This window comes from Mustela nigripes, chromosome 10 (assembly GCF_022355385.1).
Source record: "Mustela nigripes isolate SB6536 chromosome 10, MUSNIG.SB6536, whole genome shotgun sequence".
Lineage (NCBI taxonomy): Eukaryota > Metazoa > Chordata > Mammalia > Carnivora > Mustelidae > Mustela > Mustela nigripes.
The window spans coordinates 20515536-20538403 of record NC_081566.1 but is presented as its reverse complement, the minus strand read 5'-3'; the positions used below and the strand labels follow the sequence as shown (position 1 = coordinate 20538403).

At 42.4% G+C, this 22868-nt stretch overlaps 1 protein-coding gene across 1 annotated transcript in view; it reads left to right on the top strand.

Moving 5' to 3' along the window:
- The window catches only part of NIBAN1 (niban apoptosis regulator 1), a 162609-nt gene that overhangs the window by 113755 nt on the left and 25986 nt on the right, over positions 1-22868 (top strand). The window contains exons 6-8 of the mRNA XM_059412774.1: positions 15275-15390; positions 21357-21461; positions 21952-22114. Coding sequence (XP_059268757.1) covers positions 15275-15390; positions 21357-21461; positions 21952-22114 — 384 coding nt within the window. The remainder of the gene's footprint in view (positions 1-15274; positions 15391-21356; positions 21462-21951; positions 22115-22868) is intronic.

Here is a 22868-nt window from a genome sequence, read left to right as displayed (position 1 = left end):
TGTATGATCATGAATTAGAGACAGAGTCGGATTTTTTTTCCTTTTTTATTGATTTAGAATAGGAATTGATCTGAATTAGATCACCTTTGTAACAATGCCTCTTAATAAGTCTGAGGTGTGCAGTGGCGTGCTCTCTTTTATTACCTCCTCCATCTTCCTCACTCCAATAAACAAGAGAACTCTGAAACCACGTGCAAATTGTAGACCTGCGTGGTCTCATACGGTGGCCATCAGCCATATCTGGCCGCTGAGCACCTGAAATGCACTCCTCTGAAATGAAATATGCTGTTGAGTGTGAAATACACACATTCCAAAAAATTATAAAAAGGAGTGTAATATATCTCATTAATAATTTTTATATTGCCTCTGAATTTTGGATATATGGGTTGATATAAACTATACTATTAAAATTAATCTTAACCATTTGACTTTTGTGATCTGGCTACTGTAAAACTCACAGTTGTGGATGTGGCTTTCGTATTTCTACGGAACAGCCCTGCTTCTTTGCCCCTCCACTTCCCCTTTCTTTACCCTGGAGGAGACTGCAAAGCCGGTATTGATTACTCTTTGCAGACTAAGGACAGATGTGTGTGTGTTTGTGTGTGTGTGTGTGTGTACATTTGTGCACACAGTGAGTGTGTGCCAGCCAGAGAATGTTCAGTGGGAAGGTGAGAAACAAAGGACAGGAAGAGAAGCGAGCAGTTCCGTTGGTCTGAGATGCCGGCGCTCTCACTTAGAGTAAGGAAGGAGGACTGGCTGAGCAGAACTTAGCTCCCCACAAGGCAACTTTGCTCTTTTTTAAAAAAAAACTAGAGTGAATCATTGCAACATCAGACTCCTCTGAATTCAAATGCAAATCCACGAAAAGCTTCTGTAACATCTGTACAGAAGCTAATAAGAAGTTTTAAGAATTAGCATTACAGTTGCTTTTCTTAGTTAACAAAGATAATCAAGAACTGACCTATATTCCAACTGATAGTTCTGATTTGGGCAAAGGCCATGATGTGTTTTGTTCCTCAGCATTTCATAAAAGAGAAGTTTCTGGTTGAGATAGAATCTTTAAAGGGCCTTACAATTTGGACTCAAAAATGCAAACTACCATGGTGGTTTTTCTGGAAAACTGAAAGATTGTGTAAACCACAATGGTTTTGTTAAATTTTAAATTATGAGATATCAGGCAGATTGTACTTTTTCAAGGAAAAATATGGGGGGGAGATATGTTACAGACCATGCTCATATGACTGTCAAATTCAATGATTCAGTGCTTTATATAAGACAAACCAATTTCGCTGTAGTCTTGCAATATATAAAAAATGGCAAATTTGAATAATTTTACTATTTATTAGCTTAATTAAATGGCCCAGGTGCTAAGTCCCATGGAAACAACCATGAACTGAACTGTGTAATTCAGGTTAGTGGAGGGGGAAGAGGAGAATGCGAAGAGATTCAGGTCAGCCCTGTCCACCGGGAATGTAATGAAAGGCGCATATGTAATTTTTTTTTATTGAAGTATGATTGACAGACAGTGCTGCATTAGTTTCAGGTGTACAACACAGTGATGGGAGAAATCTATACATTTGCTCCATTCCCCACAAATGTCGTTACCATCTGTCACGATGCAACACCATTATGTATCATTGACGGTGTTCCATATGCTGTACCATTCATCCCTGTGTAGTATTCACTCTGTAACTAGAAGCCTGTATCTCCCACTCTCCGTCACCCTTTCTGCCCCTCCCCCCACCCTCTCCCCTCAGGCAACCATCAGTTTGTTGTCTCTACTTATGAATCTGTTTCTGCATTTTGTTTGTGTGCTTATTCACTTGTTTTGGTTTTTAGATTCCACATATGAATGAAATCATATGGTATTCGTCTTTCTCTCTCTGACTTACTTCACTTAGCAAAATCCCCTCTAGGTCCATCCATGTGTTGCAAATGACAAGGGCTCATCCTTTTTATGGCTGAGTAATACTCCATTGTAGATACACCACATCTTCTTTGTCCATTCGTCTATCAGTGGACACTTATGTTGCTTTCATATCTTGGCTGTGGTAAGTAATGCCTCAGCAAACATAGGGGTGTGGGGCACCTGGGTGATACAGTTGCTTAAATGTTTGATTCCTGGTTTGGCTCACTTGGGTGGTGAGGTCATGCCCTCAGTCATGCTCTGCGTTTGGCCTGGAGTCTGCTTGAGATTCTCTCTCCCTTCTCCCTCTGCCTTCCCCCCTGCCACCAAAATAAATAAATCTTGAAAAAAAATAGGGATGCACATATCTTTTTGCATTAGTGTTTGTTTCCTTAAGTAAACACCCTGTACACAACATATGTAACTTAATACATCTAGTAGTCACATTAATTATTTTCTGCAGCCTGGAGAAAGTTGAATATTTGAGAGAGAGAGAGAAGTTTAGTGGGAAGAAAAGGATAAGGTGGTCCTGCAGCTGGACCTTTATGTCCCCAGGATATATAGGACCTTTATATCTCCTTTATATATATATATATATCCTGGACCTTTATATCCCCAGGTTAGAACTCTGTCATGGAGAGCACTACGCAAATGTTGGTAAACCAATTATATTTGCAGTTTATCACAAAATCACACATTTCACAGCTGAAAAAGAACTAACAGCCTCTCATTTCAAATGTGATAAATTAGGCCCAGAGAAGCAAAGGAACTCATCTCAAATCCCATAGCCAAAGAGACACCCAGTCTGGATTCCCACCAGATTGTTGTCTCTACTATTCATGTTGCCTCTATAGTGTTGAGCCATTATTTCTGTGTCAATGGTCTGTTCAAAAGAACATTTGGTGCTAGGCACTGGGCTGTGGCTTTGGGATACAGTGATGAATATGACAGTCCTTATCCTTGAAGACATTGTATGTGAGTGGACACAAGTTCATCCAGTTTTGTCACAGACGAACCTTCAGATTCTGATGCATGTCATCCTGTGACGTCCCATGACCTTGCTCCGTTTTCATGACAAGCAGGGGACAGTAATAATACTTTAAGGGACATTTGTGAAGCCTGAAAGGGTTGTCCCTTCATTCATGAAGGGGAGACACTTGAAGGAGGCAGTGGAGATGTATTCTGAGTAAACCACACTAAGCAAAACCTTTAAGGAGAGGGAAAGAAGAAGAATGAACTAACTCTTCAGTTAATTTACTTTACAGACCTCTCAGTATGGACCTGAGTGTCTGGACCATAGCATGTGCCATGATTTGGTGATTGCCAGGGCTCACGAGAGTTCTCTGAGGATCTAAGAGGCCAACTGCCACAGAGCATTTGGACTTTGGAAAGAGAAATATTGCTCATGGTCATGAGAGGACTGGTATTAAAAAAATAAAAAGACATTAGATCAGCACAGATCTTCCCGAGGATAACAGTATAACACTTCATAAAGTTTGAGCCACAAATACAAAAGTCCCCCATGGCTCAGTTTTTATTTCTTATGCATTCCCTTTCAATCCTGTGGGTGAATATTCACATTGCTTAATCAGGATATACGTGTAATTTTATAATTTTGTTTTTGCAATTAAAATGATCTTTAAACTACTTTTCCGTGATGTATATGAGTCATCATAGTTGTTATTTTAGTGACTGTGTAATATTCCATTCAGTAATCCTATCATGTTTTGCTTAAATTTGTTATTAGTCAAGTTATTAAACAAGATGCTCCTTGGAACGTTACTGAAAATAATTGTGAAGGCTTGGAGTTTTCACAATAAAATCTCCTGTTTTCTTATAAAGCCACTCCAAAGGATCCCTTAATGAGACAATGTATGTTCATGCAGTTCTAGGCTTTTGACCACCCCAACAGCAAGATGTTTTCCAAGTATCTTTGGTTTAAAGCAATTATGAAAAACTGGTACACACTGTGGGCTCAGTTAACCTAGAAATTAAAAAGAGCTCTGTTGGCAGCACTGCCCCTTCTTATAATAGGTCAGGAGTGTAGACATTATTTCCATTGGTACCTGCCTGCTAAAGTTCCCAGTTTTAAAGAAATGATCTGGTCCCTAAGAACCTGAGGACCAAGTTGTATACTGCCCCTCCAGACTATGGCTGCCATCCCTACTTTTTAGGGAGACAATGGAACATGGGTCAATTTAATCTTATGGGCCTTTGGGGAAAGGTTACAAATACGGAAACAGACATTTTATCCGAGACAAAAGTAGCTACTACATCTGCTGTCGTTAGATGTTTTAAATAAGGTTAGGTCCTTTTTGAAGTTTGAGTCTGTATGAAATTTATTTCCTGCTTGTTACTTTTGCTCTCCTTTGATGACCCAATAAAATGAGCTGGGTATTTATATGACCTTGGGTAATGACTTCAACTTCTTTGATTTTGAATTTTTCCATTTTCTGCCCAGGAGTGATTACTTCTGGCTTACCTGTCTCATGAGGTTGCCATGAGACCCAAATGAGATGTAAACTGTAAAAACTTCTGACAAGCGCAGCATGGATGATATTATTAATCACTGGTAATGGCGATGAGCGGAAAATCCCCAGATAGCATCAGCAGACGGTGCTGCACTTGGTGGGTGTGTCAGATGAGACTACAGTAAAGTGCAGCCAGTTAACCCCGGTGATTTCTTCTCCAGCGTCAATCTGGCCAGGCCCTTCCACTGTCTGCCTTACTTGTAGACAGCGTGCCCCCATGCGTGTGGGTAAGACTAGGCAAGGTCTTTTGAGCTCACAAGACAAAGGTCTTCCATAGACTCAGTCCGGAAGAAATCTCCCTTATACTTTTGTGTGCTGCAGTGACAAATTATAACAAGACCCATGGGTAAAAAATCATTTCTGGCAATAAGAGAGAGTGTCATCAAAAATGAAGGACAAGTCTGTGGCGAGAGAAGCATCTTCCCTACTTATTTAAAAACTCAGGCTTGCTTTAAATTGTGTCCAGCTTGTGTGGTCAAATTTTGCCTGCAGGGAGTAAGCCACACAGCTCCCCACGACGACAGCGGGAGGCACGTGACCCAGTTTCTGTGGTCTGAGCTGAAAGATGATCTGAGTGTGTGCAGTGCCGCAACAGCCTATAAACACTACAGAGTGAACTCTTCCTAAAATTCACATTTTAAAGAGGAAATTAGATCGTTTTTCATTTGTTTTGCTTAGGTTTTTGAGGTGTAATTATTTTTTTCCCCGCTGAGGTCGTTTCAGCACTATCTGCAGAAATGGTTATTAGGATATTAGGAGACAGTTCTGCACTCACGGTCTTAGAATAAGAAGCTCCCGGGACGCCTGGGTGGCTCAGTCAGTTAAGCCTCTGCCTTCGGCTCAGGTCATGATCCCGGGGTCCTGGGATCGAGCCCTGCATTGGGCTCCCTGGTCAGGGGGGAGCCTGCTTCTTCCTCTGCCTGCCACTCCCCCTGCTTGTGCATCCTCACCTCCACCCCCTTACTGACAAATAAATAAATCTTAAAAAAAAAAAAAAAATATATATATATATATATATATATATATATATATATATATATATATGGACTTACAGAGTTGTCCTAAGCAGAGAGGAAATATTGATTGTGTTGTTCTCCTGGCCTCACTCTGCCCAGATATCTAAGACACACAGAGTGACTGATGAGCTCTTCCGGCCCGTGGAAATGTTCGATGAACACAGCTTTGGGACAGCAGAGTATGTTAATGGTATTCAGAAAGAAGCAAATAGTCTCTCTTCCCTTATCAGGATTTTGATGACGCATTCTTTACTTTTTGGAAGAGATAGGAGTGGAGGCCGTCTTTATTTTTTTAAGGCTTTGAAAAAAACTTAAAGGAAATGGGAAAAAAAGAAGGTTACCACACAGGAGATATAGTCCAAATATCCACTGAGAACCAAAAAAGAGAAAAAGAGATTCAACCAGGGTCGCAACCAAGGATTTCTGTCTGGACAATGATGATTGCTTCGGAAGCAAGCAGGGGTTGCTCCCAGTGGATAGGAATCTAGTTTGAAATGATGTCCATATGAGCCTGCCCAAAGTATTTCTTTACCCACATACCCTTTGGTAGAGCTTCAACATGGTGCTATTTTTATGCACCACTTTAAGTACAGGGGTTCATTTGTGTTTTGTGGGTGAACAGTCAGTTGGCAGAAGGGACATTTCCTAACCCAATAAGGGGGAAACAATTTCACCAAGACTCTAGGCATTCAAGAGTTATGGTCTTCTACTGTATCTCTTTCTTCTACACAATTTGTTTTTTCTCAAAATCTAGCCTGTAAACCTCCTTGCAACAGAATTAACCTGAACAGCTTTTTAAATGCAGATTCCTGGGCCCAGTCACTGATGAACTGGGATCTCTGGGGCAAGATCAAGAATTAAATTTTTAGCAAACAGATTGGTGATTCTGGTGTTGGAGAACCGCTCCCCTTATGTTGGGTAGAGGAATTGTTCTCAAGGTGTGCCCCTGGACCTAGAGCATCAGCATTGCCTGGGAGCTTACTAGAAATGCAAATTCTTGGATCTCACCCTATACCTTACTGAATCTGAAAATTCTGGAGTGGGGGAGCTCAGCAATCTGTTTTAATAAACCCTCCAGGTGATTCTGATGCTCACCAAAGTCTGAGAAGCATTGGAGTATGTAGGTCAGGTTCCTTCTCTACTTTTTTACAAGAGTAAGAAAAGTATTCATTAAGAAAAAGACTTATTGGGCGCCTGGGTGGCTCAGTGGGTTAAGCCTCTGCCTTCGGCTCGGGTTATGATCTCAGGGTCCTGGGATCGAGTCCTGCATTGGGCTCTCTGCTTGGCGGGGAGCCTGCTTCCTCCCTCTCTCTCTGCCTACTTGTGATCTCCCTCTCTCTGTCAAAGAAAGAAAGAAAGAGAAAGAAAGAAAAAGACTCATTAAAAGAGAATCTGATGAATTATAGACCTGAACCCCTGAAACAAATAATACATTATATGTTAATTTTTTAAAAAGATTTTTAAAAAGAGAAAGAATCTGATTCATTTGCAATGCTTGGGTTTTCTCTGTAACCAAGAAATCTTGGTTGGGATTGAACTTTAAAAGGAGATTTAATCTAGGGGCACCTGGGTGGCACTGTTGGTTGAGTCCTGCTCTTGGATTCGGCTCATGTCGTGATCTCAAGGTCGTGAGATCAAGCCCCACCTCAAGCTTCACTCGCTTAATGTGGAGTCTGCTTAAGACTCTCTCCCCCTCTCTCACTGCCCCTACTCCCCAAACATGGGTTTGGGCACACACTCTCTCTCTATTTTTTTTTAAAGGAAACTGAATCTTGCCCCCCCATCCCTCCCTCCTCCTTCCTCCGTCTCCCTTGCTCTCTCCCTCTCCTCCTTCGCCCACCCGCGCTCTCTCTCTCTCTCTTCCTTCCTCATGGGCCAGACACTGGGCTGGGGATTGAGGACGCAGTAGTGAACACAAACTACGTTCCCTGTCCTCTTGGAATTTACACTCGAAGGGAAGGGCATATACCAAATGATTACACTAAGAACTCTGAAATTTTTATTCTTTTTTTTTTTTTTTTAAGATTTTATTTATTTATTTCACAGAGAGAGATCACAAGTAAGACTACGTGGAAGAAATTGAGATTGGTTGATAATGCAAATAAACAGCCTCAACGATGGGTGATGACTGAAGGGCTGACATCCTAGAGGAAAATCTCTAGGGTCCCATCCTGAACACATTTTCAATTATTTTAAAAAGGCAAGATAGGGGCGCCTGGGTGGCTCAGTGGGTTAAAGCCTCTGCCTTCAGCTCAGGTCATGATCCCAGGGTCCTGGGATCAAGCCCCGCATCAGGCTCTCTGTTTAGCAGGGAGCCTGCTTCCCCCTCTCTCTCTGCCTGCCTCTTTGCCTACTTGTGATCGTTCTCTCTCTCTGCCAAATAAATAAATAAAATCTTTAAAAAAATAAAAAGGCAAGATAGATAACCAGGGGGTTTCCCTTAACTGTGAGCCCAGAGCAAGTCAGTGATGTGATACGGTTGTACACGAAGCATGTAAAACCTTAATAATTGCCTTGCTAAAATCTAGATATAGGATGTCTTTGACAGCCTTATAATCTGCCAATCTAGTATGTCAATGTAAAGGAAATGGGTTAGCCTGTCCTCACTGGTTCTAGTAATCACCACTTCCTTTTGTCTGTTGACAAACAGTCTTTTAATATTTATTGACAAGTCAAGAATACATGAGATGCACTACTCGTACTCAAATGAGGGATGCAGCTCTTTTCTAAGTGGTTAAAAATTTCTATCAAAACAATATCTTCGGGGCGTCTGGGTGGCTCAGTGGGTTAAGGCTTTGCCTTCGGCTCAGGTCATGATCTCAGGGTCCTGGGATCGAGGCCCACGTCAGACTTTCTGTTCGGCAGGGAGCCTGCTTCCCCCTCTCTCTCTGCCTGCCTCTCTGCCTACTTGTGATCTCTCTCTCTCTCTCTCTGTCAAATAAATAAATAAAATCTATTAAAACAACAACAACAACAATATCTTCACTAGAACACCTTTCTTCCATCCATTCGAGAAGTCCTTCATATCCTCCAAGCGAGTCTCATATCTTCATATTTTCACCTAGACCAATACCGTTGTAATTCATTCTCAGATCCGTGGATCTCCATGGACAGCACATTCTTTTCTTGGCTTATTCTTCCTCTCTTCTTGGTAGGCCTGTATCCACGAACACAGGATTTAGTCAGTAGATGGATGTATTTTTTTAAATACATTTTCTTTTCTTTTTTAAATTTTCTTAAAAGATTTGATTTCTTTGTTTGTCAGAGATGGGGAACACAAGCAGAGGGAACAGCAGACAGAGGGAGAAGCAGGCTTCCTGCTGGGAGCAAGGAGCCCAGTGCAGGGCTCCATCTTAGGACCCTGGGTTCATGACCTGAGCTTAAGGCAGATGCTTAATTGAGCTACCCAGGCGTCCCAGTAGCTGTATATTTTAGTCTAGAAGTTTACAAAATACAATTCAGGGACTTCTAAGTAATCCTGAGGTTAATGCTCATAGAGTTGTCATTTATAATATGACAAATATTTGCTTGTTTGGTAATGAATATATTTTAAAAGTAATGTAATAAAAACTTTTATTACCATTTCATGAGCACGGATGCCATTCATTTGCAATTCCAGTGAGGGGCTTTCTTTTGTTTTGCTTTAAATAACTTCACATTCTGTCTGATCCTGTTTACTCACGTTTTAAATGAGTGGTTTGGACTAGACGATTCTTTTTTTTTTTTTAATTTAGGTGTTTTTTGTTTTTGTTTTTGTTTTTTTTTTAAATAGAAAGAGCATGAGTTGGGGGAAAGACAGAGAGAGGGAGAAGTAGACTCCCCACCGAGCAGGGAGCCCAATGCGGGGCTCGGCCCCAGGATCATGACCTGAACTGAAGGCAGATGCTTAACCAATTGAGCCACCCAGGTGCCTGTATATGATTCTAAACTTTGAGAAGGAAAGGAAACCTTAAAAAATAACTTAAAAATTAAACCACAATACACACACACGTGCAAACATACACACATGTTCCTGTGCATACATGTCAGACTGGCTGGACGATTAATTGCATCATCCAGGTGCCCTACCTCTCTTATTTTTATAAAAACACGTGAATCTACAATTCCCTCAAAATAAAAAGTTTAAAAAATTAAACCGTGGAGTGTTATTACAGGACTTTGGAAATTCGTAGACCTGACTTGACCACTTATTAGCTGAAACGAATTGTTTTGTCTCTCTGTAGTCAGTTTCTTTGTCAGCCTTGAAGTGGGAATATTAATTCTTCCCTAAGGGGATTGCTGGAAGGATTATATGAGATGGTGTGTGTAAACATCTTCCGTGGTTCATACTTACATTGACAGGATTCAATGAACGTTGGTTGCTTTTGTGTTTCTTCTCTTTGCCATAGAGAAGAAACTAGGACAAGCAGCCTTGCTGCGCTCTCCCAGAAAGGACGACTTACGACCTGAAGCTGAAGACAATTTAGAAGTATACGTTAGCGAGATGAACCCCATAGCAGTGTAGTGAGTAATGCTATTACATAACTTTTACAAATCACCAGGCGGATCAGCTAACATGACTTGGCGCAGTGAACCGATAAAATAAAATAACAGCGCCGCTTCCAAACCCAGCCTGAGTCCGGGAGTCCCAACCCAGCAGCCAGAGTCAAAACCCAGAATGACTGCACAGGCCTTAGAGCTTTGGCGTTTCGGTTGACTCAGACGTGCTGGAAATCTGTGCCAGTGGAAAAAAACAAAAGCTGGCCCCCTGGATAACTGTTCCCCCGAGGGGCCTAGAGAAGCTTTCTTTTCCTTGCAGAATCCATAATCATGTCTCCCAAATATGAGTTTTCCATGTGGCTGCTCAGATGAGAAATAGGGAGAGACTAAGGTCCTGAGGATGTGACTGTGGAATGAATAGCCAAGATGCGTCTCCCACGTGTCTTCTAAAATGTTTAGAATTTACCAGGGATCTGTCCTTGCCCCCGATCTCATGAATATTTTTATCAGTGAGTTGGGTAGAAGTGACAGAAGGCAAGCCCACCAACATTTTTAATGACACAGAGGGGAAAGGGAGTTTGGAAACAGAATTATTTTTTTTTTGTAATTTTTAAAAAATTTTATTTATTTTTTTGACAGAGATCAACACAGCGAGAGAGGGAACAGAAGCAGGCGGAGTGGGAGAGGGAGAAGCAGGCTTCCTGCTGAGCAGGGAGCCCGATGCGGGGCTTGATCCCAGGACCCTGGAATCATGACCTGAGCCAAAGGCAGACACTTAATGACTGAGCCACCCAGGTGCCCCCAGAATTATAATTTTAAAATGATTTTGGCCGGCTCTGGGGCACTGAGTTGATCATAGTAACTTGTCATTTATTAGGGGTTACGTTAAAACCTGTACCTCAACATCAAAAGCAGAAGTACAGGTTAGGAAAGGATTAAATTGACAAAAGTTTTATATGAAAAATAGTGGGATTTTATTTGCCTATAAGAAAGGTATGAGTCAATGGTGTGAGGCGTTTGTGTTAAAAAAAAAGAAGAAGAAGTTAAAGACCAGAAAAGGGAACATAATCTTTTACTTTACATAATTTGCGCAAGCCAAATTTAGGATGATATTGATTAAATGGAATTGGTTACTAAGAGAAGGAAGAAAAAAAGAGAGCTAAATTTAAAAGATCCCCAAAACTATATTGTTTAAAGAATGGTTGAGGGAAAATATGGATATTCAGCTATTTTTTTTTTTAGAGTTAGCATATAGAAGAGAAGTAAACTTGTCTATTTTGCTCTGAAAAGCAGAAATGAGATTAATGAGAGTTCACGGAAACAGATTTTGGCTCAATAAAAGGAAAAATTTTCAAATAATCAGAGGAGTTCCATGACTATTTCATAAATTGTGAGCTCTCTGTGTCACTGGAAACCGTCGAGCTAAGGCCAGATGAGCGTCTGGGATTCCGAAGGCTTCCAGCAGGGAACGAGAACTGCGGCTCGGTGACCTTCAAGACCACTTCCAGCTCTTACGGTCTATGGTTTAAGTCAGCGTGAATGCCAAGGCCACTCCTGACATGCCAGGGCTACTTTTTTCAACTCTTGGCTCCGATTCTGACCAGCTGTGTGACCTTCAACGAAGAAATTAACCTTTATTTTCTTTCAGTTTCCTTGTCCGCCAAACGAGGGATCTGGATTTAATGATGTCTCAGTTCGCTCCAGCACATCTGTCTCCTTCAACATTCTCAGAATGATAACCTGTTGGGAAAGTACATGGAGCTGATAACCTGCCATTTTTCTAAGTTGACCTACAAGGAGAAGGCTTAACAACCAAAAGCCGTGGTGGGTTGGGGACCCCTGGACTAAACTCTCAGCTGTTGTTGGCAGGAGAGTGGGTGACTGTGATCCTGGAATTCTGTTCTCATGAGATCGATGGCAGGAAGTTGATCAAATAACTGATAATCCGGTTTTTCTCAAACACCTGTACATTCTGGCTGGGTTCAGTAACGCCTCAGCAAACTAGTTAGAAGAAATGAAGATCGTATTACCATCGCAATGCAGTTCTATCTTTCACAAAGCAAACCTTTGTTCTCTATTTCCTTAATGATCTGGCAGTTGCTGTCGAGTTTGGCTTACCATCATAAAATCCATAAAATGGATTTTATATGCCAAGGTACTGTTCTAAAAGTTTTGTAGAAGTTAATTAATCAGTTTATAACCTGAAAATCTAATGATGAATCAGTAGAGTAGATCCTTCTTTTTTTTAATCCCTGTGGAAAAGGAATAGTTAAAATCCAGTTTAAATCCATCCTAATGGTAGAGAGTCAAGAATTCAGCTCCCTCCTCATTCCTTCAGGCTTTCTTGCTGATGTTCAATTACCGTAATTTCCTGTGTGGTTCATCTGATTACTAACCCTTCTCTTCTCTGCCTAGATTAAGGTGTCTCATCCACCACTACTACATTCCAGCTCTTCTCTTTCCTCTTGGACTTCTCTCTGACTGCCACGTCATTATCTCCAAATACCATTTCTTCTGTAATTATTTTTTTCTAAAGATTTTTGCAAACACACATAGGGCGACTACCATAGTTTGCTTTGATATAGTTACAGAAGGTATGAGTAGGGTTTCAAATAACTCCTCCAGTTGCTGAGGTTTGTAGGGGAAGAAATAAGTAAACTTATGCTTTTTGTAAGGACAAGAAGAATTTAAAACCTTATTCCCAGGCTTGCGGGTCTGGCAGTCCTCACTCCGTCAAGTACCACATTTTCTTCCATCTCTTTGTTTCCTGGGGTTGGAAATGAAAACAGCTGTTAAAAATAAAAGCCCATGAGTCAATCTTGAATCTCAATGTATAATTACAGTTTCCATCCTGTTGGTAAAGTCCCTCCCAGTGTACTGAGCCCCGTATCACAGTCCCTTGTCAATTTTATACCAAGACTTTAATTTGTGCTTTCCAAACCTCTAAGATTAAACAGTAAATCATTTGCCAAGCCAGAAAAAAATAACAAGGAAGAAAATACTTCAATTTAAAAACTTGATCTCAGACAATTTAAAGACTTGATCTCTTTTTCTGATTTAGATCTTGAGCGGATCTCTATGTCGATATTAGAAATGTCAGTTACTGTTCCACATTTTTGAAGGTAGAGATTTGGGGCTTTATGGTATCCTCACTGTGAAGAATGTTGCTTGAACTCCATAGAGACTATGCCTCGAAATGTATTTTCACTGTACCAGGTTCCTGAGGCCTATGACCTCGAAAACCAGTCTTAAGAGTCTACAGCCCATCGATTATCACCTTCTGGAGAAGATTGAGCCTTCTCTGTTTCTGCCTTGTCCCTGCTTAACAACCACTCCTTGACTGAGTAGTCCCATTGTCTAAAGCTCTGAAGGTCCCCAGCAAATCAGCAGCCTTCAACTGGCTAATCTAATTCGCTCTATAAATACAGATCATTAGGCTATTATTAGCAAGGGAATTTCAGGTCCTATAGGAGGAGAAGCAGGAGACAAGAGATTTGGTGCTTTCAGTCACTTCATTTAGCCTTACTTCCCCTTTCTAAGATTTGATTTCTTTATTGTTAGATTAGATTATGTCTATGATTCATTTCCCTGAAAAGATTATTATAATTCTGTCATCATTATATCCTCCAAGAGCTATCTGTGTGTATTGAAAAATTGTCTTGGTCAGTTTGGGCTGCTGTAACAAAAATACCACAGTCTTGAAAGTTTAAGATCAAAGCACTGGCAGGTCCAGGGTCTGGTGGGAGGATAGAATTGGGGGGTAGGAGCTCTCTTCTTATAAGGGCACTAATCTCCTCACGATAAGGGCAGTAATCCCATCATACCTTCCGGGCCTGATTACCTCCCAAAGGCTCTATCTCCAAATACTATCATACTGGGGATTAGGGTTTCAACATATGAATTCTGGGGGACACAGTATTCAGTCCACAGCAGAAATGAGGATATTGTTATGCACAGTGTGATTTGTGGAATTCTGGGAAGGCTGTTGAGCTCCTGCTTCCACAACCACACTTAAAATCCTGCTATTAAATATTTCCTCCCAGATAAAACACCTTTTAAAATCTAGTATGTTTGTCTATCGACAGATGAATGGATAAAGGAGATATAAAATACACACACACACACTGGAGTATTACTCAGCCATCAAGAAAAAGAAATCTTACCATTTGCAAAGACATGGATGGCACTAGAGGGTATTGTGCTAAGGGAAATAAGTCAATCAGAGAAAGAATTGTATGATTTCATTCATATGTGGAAATTAAGAAACAAAACAGAGGGTCATAGGGAAGGGAGGGGAAAAAGGAAATCAGAAAGGGAGACACACCATATGAGACTCTTAACTGTAGGAAACAAACTGAGGATTGGTGGAGGCGAGGTGGGGGGGGGACGAGGAAACTGGGTGATGGGCGTTAAGGAGGGCACGTGACATGATAAGCACTGGGTGTTGTATAAGACTGATGACTCCTTGAACTCTACCTCTGAAACTAATAATACTCTATGCATTCACTAATGGAACTTAAATAAAATAAAATAGAATAAGAAAAAAAATAAAATCTAATCTATTTAGAAGGGCAAACCTGGAAAACTAGTTCCACATTTTTGAAGGTAAAGATTTGGGGGCTTTGCGTAGATTTTGAGGTAGTGTAGCACGGTGCTTATACAGGGTAGTGTCGTCAGACTGGAATCAGACTGCTTGAGTTCACACACTTACGAGCTGTATGACCTGAGGCAATTAATCTTTCTGGGCTTCTGCACCATCTATATAATCAAGATGATAATAACACTCAATGCAGAGGTTTTTGTGAGGTTGTAGTGAAATGTGTAACATGTTTAGAAGAACAGTATCTCGTTACATGGTTGTTAGCCATTGTCATTCTTTGTTTGCATCAAGCAGCATATTATTGGATGTCCTTTTGACAGAAAGTTGCTATCAAGTCGCAAAGAAATCAGAGTGTCATTCAGGGAATGGGGAGGGATTCCACGGGACACACAAAGCCTTGTGCAGGAACGGTCTGCCATAGTGAGGTGCTACATTTGGAAGCAGGAAGCCAGTAGGTGCTTCCATGCCCACGGGAAGCATTTACAAGAAAGATAAAAGGTGATTCATCTGCTTCTCATCCTAGCCAGTCTGCCTAGCAATGGATAGACTGAATCGCTGCTATGGGGAGCAAGAAGTGTGATTCAAATCAGCACATGAAATTTGAATTCAACACCTGCTTGATTTTTGTGTGTCTCATAATTTTCTCCCTCGTAGTATTCAGGTAATGTTAGATCCCTTGAAGAACCATGGTAAAATGTATAAGTAGTCTTCTCTGCTAAACACCCTTGCCTTTTTCTCTTAGATTACATGAAGCAGACGACGTTCGAAGCCCAAGCGTTTCTGGAAGCTGTCCAGTTCTTCCGTCAGGAGAAGGGACACTATGGCTCATGGGAAATGATCACTGGGGATGAAGTCCAGGTAACATGGCTCAGAATTTTGGATCCTCTTCCCTGTCTGTTGTGGGAGATCAGAGTCATTAAAAAAAAAAAAAAAAAAAAAAAATCAAACAAAAAAGTTGCAAGAACGGAAGATTTGGTTCCAAAGGCCATTTCTCGAATCATCTAGAAACATTTGATACACAAACTATTAGGGACCCTCTCCAAACACCTCCATACTGGGCAGTAAACAGGGCAGCTTGAAACCCTGCAAAGGCAGTGGGGAGAGCTGCTTCTACTTCTTCTGACACAAAGCATGATTCTTTGAATTAGCCTCATGCTTCTAGACCATAAGCAAACATAAGCAGTGTGGCAAAGTGCATAGTGTGCGGTGGAGCCTTAGGTCAGTGGACTTGAGCTAAATCTTGCCAAGTTATTGGACCTCTATTTGTCTCGGGTTAGTCCTCTGAAAAAGAGAGTAATGATAATGTTTACCTTGCAGGGTTCTGAGCATTAAGTGAGATGTTGCTGGAAAACTCTGGCACATGCTTGTCTTTACTTATTGAATGATCTGTGAATGAAGTCAGGGAAACACATTTTAAAAGCATTAGACAGTTTCCTATGCATTTTATTTAGCTCTTCTAGTTTTCTATCCCCTGTGGTCTGATATAATTTCCCATGACCTTGATTAAATGCTAGTCATGGGCTGAGTACCTCCATTGGCTTGGTACCAGGGACATTGCCACAAATCTCCAAGGAAACTGTGTCCATGAGAACACCAATCACATGGTTGATTCAGCCAGGAGGAGGAGGCTGGATATGGCATTATTTAATTAGAGGCACACAGGGTCCAACAATGCTATTCTTTAATTTCCCCTCATCTCCCCAAGTGCCTCTTTTGGGGGCCAGTGGAATTTGTTATTAGGAGACACTATTTGGAAGAGACCAGATGGGGCCTTGCCTTCATCTGGTCGTTAAACTTCTAAAGCCAAAAACATTTGCTTGTGATGATGGGGCTGTTCTTCATTGTTTAACCATATGACTCAGAAGCTTCTTTTTTTTCCCCTCCCCTTTGGAGGATTCTAAACTCATTTATTTCTCAGCCTGAGACTTTTTCCAGCACTTTAGCCAATTCTTGGCTTCTGATATTTGGGGGAAGCACATCCATTTATCAACCTGAAAGGATTAAGCACCAACTGTACTTATGCCAAAAAGAAAAATGAAAGCAAAAGGAGAGGTTGAAGACTTTGATGCTGATTAGCCTACCATGTAAACCAACATATTTAAGATATACACCAATATTAAAATGCCTTTGTGTAATGCATTTTAATGCTCAAATCCTAATTGTTTGTCTTACTGATCTCATGAGGTTACCCATATCTCCATTCTGTAAATGAGAAAGCCAAGGGAGGCATATAGCAGTCAAGTGATTCGTCCAGGTTTAGTCACTGAACAACTATTGAGCTGCTATATGCCAGGCATCATGCTGGGTGCCAGTGACCCAGAGATGGGCAGGACAGGACGGTCGGTCCCTGACCCATGCAGTTGATAGCTTCATGGTCACATGCTAAGTGGACAAATGGCGAAGGAAATGATGGCTTCCAATTTCTGGTCCAGTGAAAGATCAACACCAACTATGGGAGTCTACCAAGTTCAACATTTTCTTAACTCCTCAAGTTTACCTATGCTCCTTGCTTGATCTTTCCTTTCATTTGAAATCTCATGACAGCTCACATGCCTTCGTGATGCCATTGAAAGCAGGTACTTAATGAATCTTTTCTTCACATGGAGTATCATGTTTCTTTTGTTGACCTTCTGCCTTTTGTTTTGGGTTGATAGGTGCGAGAAGCGCTAGAAGGTGCGAGAGAACTAAATGACTCATCCCTTGCCATCGTGGCGAGGCTAGGCATACCTAGAAACATCCAGAGTACAAGGCAGCGTTAGAACTGTGTGTGGCTCTGCACATATATGGACATCATAAAGCATTAGTACCAAGCAGTGATAGGAAGGTGCTAATTTTGCAGTATAAAAAAAGTACCGTAAGTGGGGAAGCAGAGCAATACAAAACAAAACAAAAACAGAGAAGAGATCAGTAAAAGCTGGAGTTACCAAGTGACCCAGTGAGAAGTTTTACTCCCCCAGGAATCTGAGTATCTATGGGGAAATCAGACTCCTAAAGTGTGAGCACTGAAGGGCATTTCAAGGACTGTCTGTCCAACACCCTCCAAGTGAAAGAAGGAACATTCAGAGAGGTTGGCTGAGGTCACAGACCCAGTCTGGGATGGAAACACATCTTGGGCCATGTCTGGCTCTGCCTGGAGAAGTGGGTGAAAGGAAATGGAAGGACATCGGCTCTAAAGCCCCCATCTGGGGCCCATCGGGGGAGGCTTCCGTGTTACCTCACGCGTGGAGCTGAAGGAGCGTCTGTCCTAACACTCACCAGAAAAAGAGAGAGGGGCCAAAAGCAGCTACCAGGTAGTTGCAGGAAATGGCACGACATAACTGAGTTTGAGAATATGACCTTTTGTTTAAACCACTGGATTTATTTGCACTTTTTTCATATCAGCTGAGCATTTGATCATCATTTTGTCTTAACCCCCTCTGCCTCGGGGCCTGGTACTCACAAGATGTTCAGCAATGTTAATTATTATCTTCATTGTAATGACTCGTGTAGCAAGTCTGGGGGGCCCTCATGGCGGTGATTATTTGTCAGGCAAGTGTCCAAGCAGAGCAAATATCTTAGGATACCTGCAGGTGATTAAGGTGAAACTATCTATATCCTAGTGGGGCACCTGGGTGGCTCAGTGGGTTAAAGCCTCTGCCTTCAGCTCAGGTCATGATCCTAGGATCTTGGGATCGAGCCCCACAGTGGGCTCTCTGCTCAGTGGGGAGCCTGCTTCTCCCCACCCCCACCTGCCTCTCTGCCTACTTGTGATCTGTCTGTCAAAATAAATAAAATCTTTCAAAAAAAAAATCTATATACTAGTAAGAACTTGGATATAGTTCTTACAGTATATAAAAATGCATCAGATGAGGTCGTAAAAGAAAGCAGTTTGCAAAATGTTAAGTACTTTAAGTTACTTGGTGTTTATTACTTATTACAGTAACATATTTATGTAATAAATATGTATTTACTATTTTATACGTCTTATTATAAATTTAAATTTGCCTTTAAATTTATCAGGTGAGCTGAGAAAGTAGCTCATAATTCCCACAGAACAGGTTGTTTCAAGACAAAAAAACTATCCACATTTTAAGCCTTCTCCATACATTTCAGAGTTGTCTTTTATCTAGTAACCTTGAATGTGACCCCTTTAAATGATTCTTTCACCGATGGCCACTCAGTAATATAAAAGGCACAAGGTCAGCAGCCTGGTCAGACCTGGGGCCAGTCTCAGGAAGAGACAGTCTCTCAGGACTTAACACCTTCCCCATAGTGTCAGCTTCTGGAAGGTAACCCACGGTATGGCCTTCAGGGAGTGAACCTGGGTTTGTTAATTTTGACCTAATGGCATGTTTGGTTTCTTATATGTGCGATGGAATTTTAAAATCTACACATCCCAGCAATTTAATTTACACACACATACACACACCGTTTCTTTTATAAGCAAAAGTGGTATTTTTAGGGCCTTTGTGGTGAAACTCGATAGATCTTGTTCTGAGAGAGAAGGTTGAGGACCCCTTCATGAGTATGGTTCATTTATTTGACTGGCTACTTTCCCTAGAAGAGCCCCAGGGCTTTGGACCCTGCATATGAAGAGCCGACCCAGGTAGGGAATCTCAGAGAGGACCCTGGGCAGGGGAGGGGGTGGCACAAGTTTGGGGGCGGTGGGGTGAAGGTGGAGGAAGGGGTTACTCAGCGTTTGGACGGCACAACTGGGGTCTCAGCAGTTTGAGGCTCTGCCTGCCCCACACCCTTGCAACCCACTCCTCTTCCCCTTCTTTCTTTTCCCCAGACATATTTCCGTTTCAGGTCCCTAAATTATAAAATAGAACTTGGGGCGCCTGGATGGCTCAGTGGGTTAAGCCTCTGCCTTCAGCTCAGGTCATGATCTCAGGGTCCTGGGATCGAGCCCCACATTGAGCTCTGCTCAGCAGGGGGCCTGCTTCCCTCTCTCTCTCTGCCTGCTTCTCTGCCTACTTGTGCTCTCTGTCTGTCAAATAAATAAAGAAAATCTTAATAAATAAATAAATAAATAAAATAGAACTCAATTTTTTGGAACATTATATGGGAAAGACTAAAAGAAAACTATGACTTACCCAAATGGAATATTCCTTTTTCCTTTGACCTTCATAACATTTTCTTCTTTCCCAACCCCTTATTGCTTATGCTCAGACTCAAACTAATACCTGCAAAAGGATGAGTTAAGCAATTATTATGACCCCGAATTTAACACTTTCAACGAAGATAACACTTCCCATTGACTTTAAGTCCCGCCTCCATCTCCTTGTTTTCCTAGCTCGTGCTCCCGATGCTACCCTTCCGTCAGTCTTGGGCAGATGTGTTCCAACTAAGGACTTACTCCCCTGAGCAGGACGCGGGCAGGATCCATGTTATTAATGACCTACTTGAATCTAATTGTTGGACCTGCTAATCTCCATGGAGCTTGCACATATCACATTCCTCTCAGATTCCTCAAAAATTCTGGTTCACCTCTTGACTGCTCCCAGAGGATGGTTAAGGTAGAAAAACATTCCCACCAGTGAACTACCAGGACTTGGGGAAATCCTATCCCCATTATAATCTTCGTCACACCACAAAGTTCTACATCGCAGGTGACCGGACCCCACTCCCCACACTGACCTGAGCAGCCTTCTCTCCCAGTGACCCCCAGGCACAGGGGGATTGGACGACTCACCCACCTCCACCCTGGGAGTGTTCCTGGACCGTTCAGCTAAAATGTTCCACCCTGCTCTAACAGAGCCCTTGGTGAAAGGCAAGATCTAGTGAGCTCATGACCATTTTCACTAGCACGAGGCTGACCAGTGACCTCAGGACGAGATCTTCTGTAATTCCCAAAGCCTAATTTGAATTTGTATGAGGAGAAGGTCAATTATTGTGCACAAATATTATTTTAAATTCCTAGAACGGGTGTCAAATGATTTTCCATTCCCCAATTACTCTTTTTCTTTTGTAAATCTTGTCTTGCAGGCTGATATTGAAAAATATGCTGTGAACCCCAAAAGATTCATAGTAAAACTGAATCTGAAAAGCAAATCTCCAGTTCGCGGGGAGGTGGTTGGTTAAAGAAGGAGAAGTTTGGGTTACATGGAACATTGTAATATGTGGACATAGAGAACATGGTCAGATTTAAAACACACACACACACACACACACACACACACACACACACATTTTCACAGAGCCAACCAAAATTTTAAGAGTGACTTGGGAGCAGACTTTTTTTTAAATGTTCTGAAGACTTTGGATCCCCTCGCCCATGTTCTGCTCACCCCACAAATGTCCAATTGTTCCAAGTGTTTGTTGCTCCATTTTTTCCTCTAAATTTTAAGGATGATGGAGGTGGGGTTCAGGGGAGAGCAGGGACAAAGAGCTTGAAGACACACAGATCCCAAGGGAGCTTGAGGAGGCGTGACGGTCTCAGAGGACACATCAACACCTCAAGCCACCAAAAGGAAGTCATGAGGTTGCTAAGGACGCCCTTATCCATAATTAAAATTTTGCCTTTTATCTCAAATGCACTGGATTGTTCTAGTTTCTGAAACAGTGTAAATATGAGGAATTTATCCTTCTGATGGTGAACCGTCAGTAGACATTACTGTTGTTCGCAGATATTCAAGAATGTTTACCCTCCAAGATTGTCTTTAGTTGAGATTTCTGTAGCCTCAGAACCAGAATGAAACTATCAGCTGACGGATTTGATGCAGCCCGGGACAATCTTAGGTTGCCAGGATCAGCACGGCCGATCATGACCGCGTCAGCTGGCCCGATGCTCAGATTGACCCGTCACCACCCAACTCACTCTGGGGCTGTCTTCCTCTCCCCAGATCCTGAGTAACCTGGTGATGGAGGACCTCCTGCCAACCCTCCAGACGGACCTCCTGCCGAAAATGAAGGGGAAGAAGAATGACCGAAAGAGGGCCTGGCTCGGCGTAAGCCATGACCTTGCTATGTGACTGTGCTCCTCAAAATGAACATCCCTTTCCCTCCTTTTTTTTTTTAGGGCAGTTTCTTAGTTTCTTTCTTTCTTTCTCTCTCCCTTCCTTCATTCCTTCCCTCCCTTCCCTTCCCTCCTTCCTTCTTTCTTCTCTTCCTCCTCCTCCTCCTCCCCCTCCTTCTCCTCCCCCTCCTCCTCCTCCCCCTCCTCCCCCCCCTCCTCCTCCTCCCCCTCCTCCTCCTTATTTTCTTTTTTTTTTTTTTTAAATAATTCCTTCCCTGGTTGGAGAACTGCCCACCTTGAGTCTGCCCAGTCTCACTCACATGAGGACTAACCCAAACAGGCTCAAATCTGGGAAGAAAAATGAGTGTGCCTGCAGTCGTGTTTACGTTAAGAGAATGCGCTTAGCCCTCCCTGCTCTACTTGCCTCTGGCAGGCGCTCGCACACGACAGAGCCCTGATTTCTGTGCTCTTCTCTGTTGCAGCTCCTTGAGGAAGCCTACAACCTGGTTCGACACCAAGTTTCAGAAGGACTAAGTGCCTTGAAGGAGGAGTGCCGTGCTCTGACGAAGGGCCTGGAGGGGACCATCCGTTCAGACATGGATCAGATCGTGAACTCGAAGAACTTTTTAATTGGAAAGATCAAAGGTCAGTGGAGATAATCCAGGCCCTTACAGCTGAATGAGCTGCATACGCCGTCATATTTCATGATTCAGAGGAAAACTGAACTGGCAGAATCGGGAAGAGCCGATACCGGGTGTAATGGTCGTATGCTAGTGAGGGCTGGACCTTCCCCAGCAGGAAGGAGAGTCTGCTTCTTGCCTGTGGTGGTGCCTGCAAATTCTGATGCCCTACACACCGCCCCTATTGTGGTGCTTCTCACACTAATTGTATTGGCTTCTACGCGCGCCTCTTCTCCACCATAAGTTGTCTAAGAACAGGACCATGCAGTCCCTGTTTCACTCAGGCATACCCAGGGCCTAGTACCATTCCTGGTATATGCAGATTCTCAGCAAATACTTGAATGGATGAATAAATGGATTTTCTCTTCACAAGAAGAAAACTGGCTTAGCGTGGATAAACGAATCGGGCCCACCGCCAATTTCTGTCAATAGCATTTCATCAGGGCACAGGCGTGCCCATTCATTTATGCATCACCTGTGGCTGCGTTCAGGCTACAGGGCAGAGTTGAGTAATCGGAACCGAGACCTCCTGGACTGCAAGGTCGCACATGTTCTCTCTCTGGCCATTGGCAGAAAAGCGGTTGCCTGTGCCCTCACAAGAGGCCTGAGAGGGCCGCTAAGGAATGGTACAGGATAACATGTTATCGGCTGAAATGTTACTGTTAATTCCTACATCCCAACAAGCACCGCACCCCGAAAGTTATTTCCAAGATGCAAGC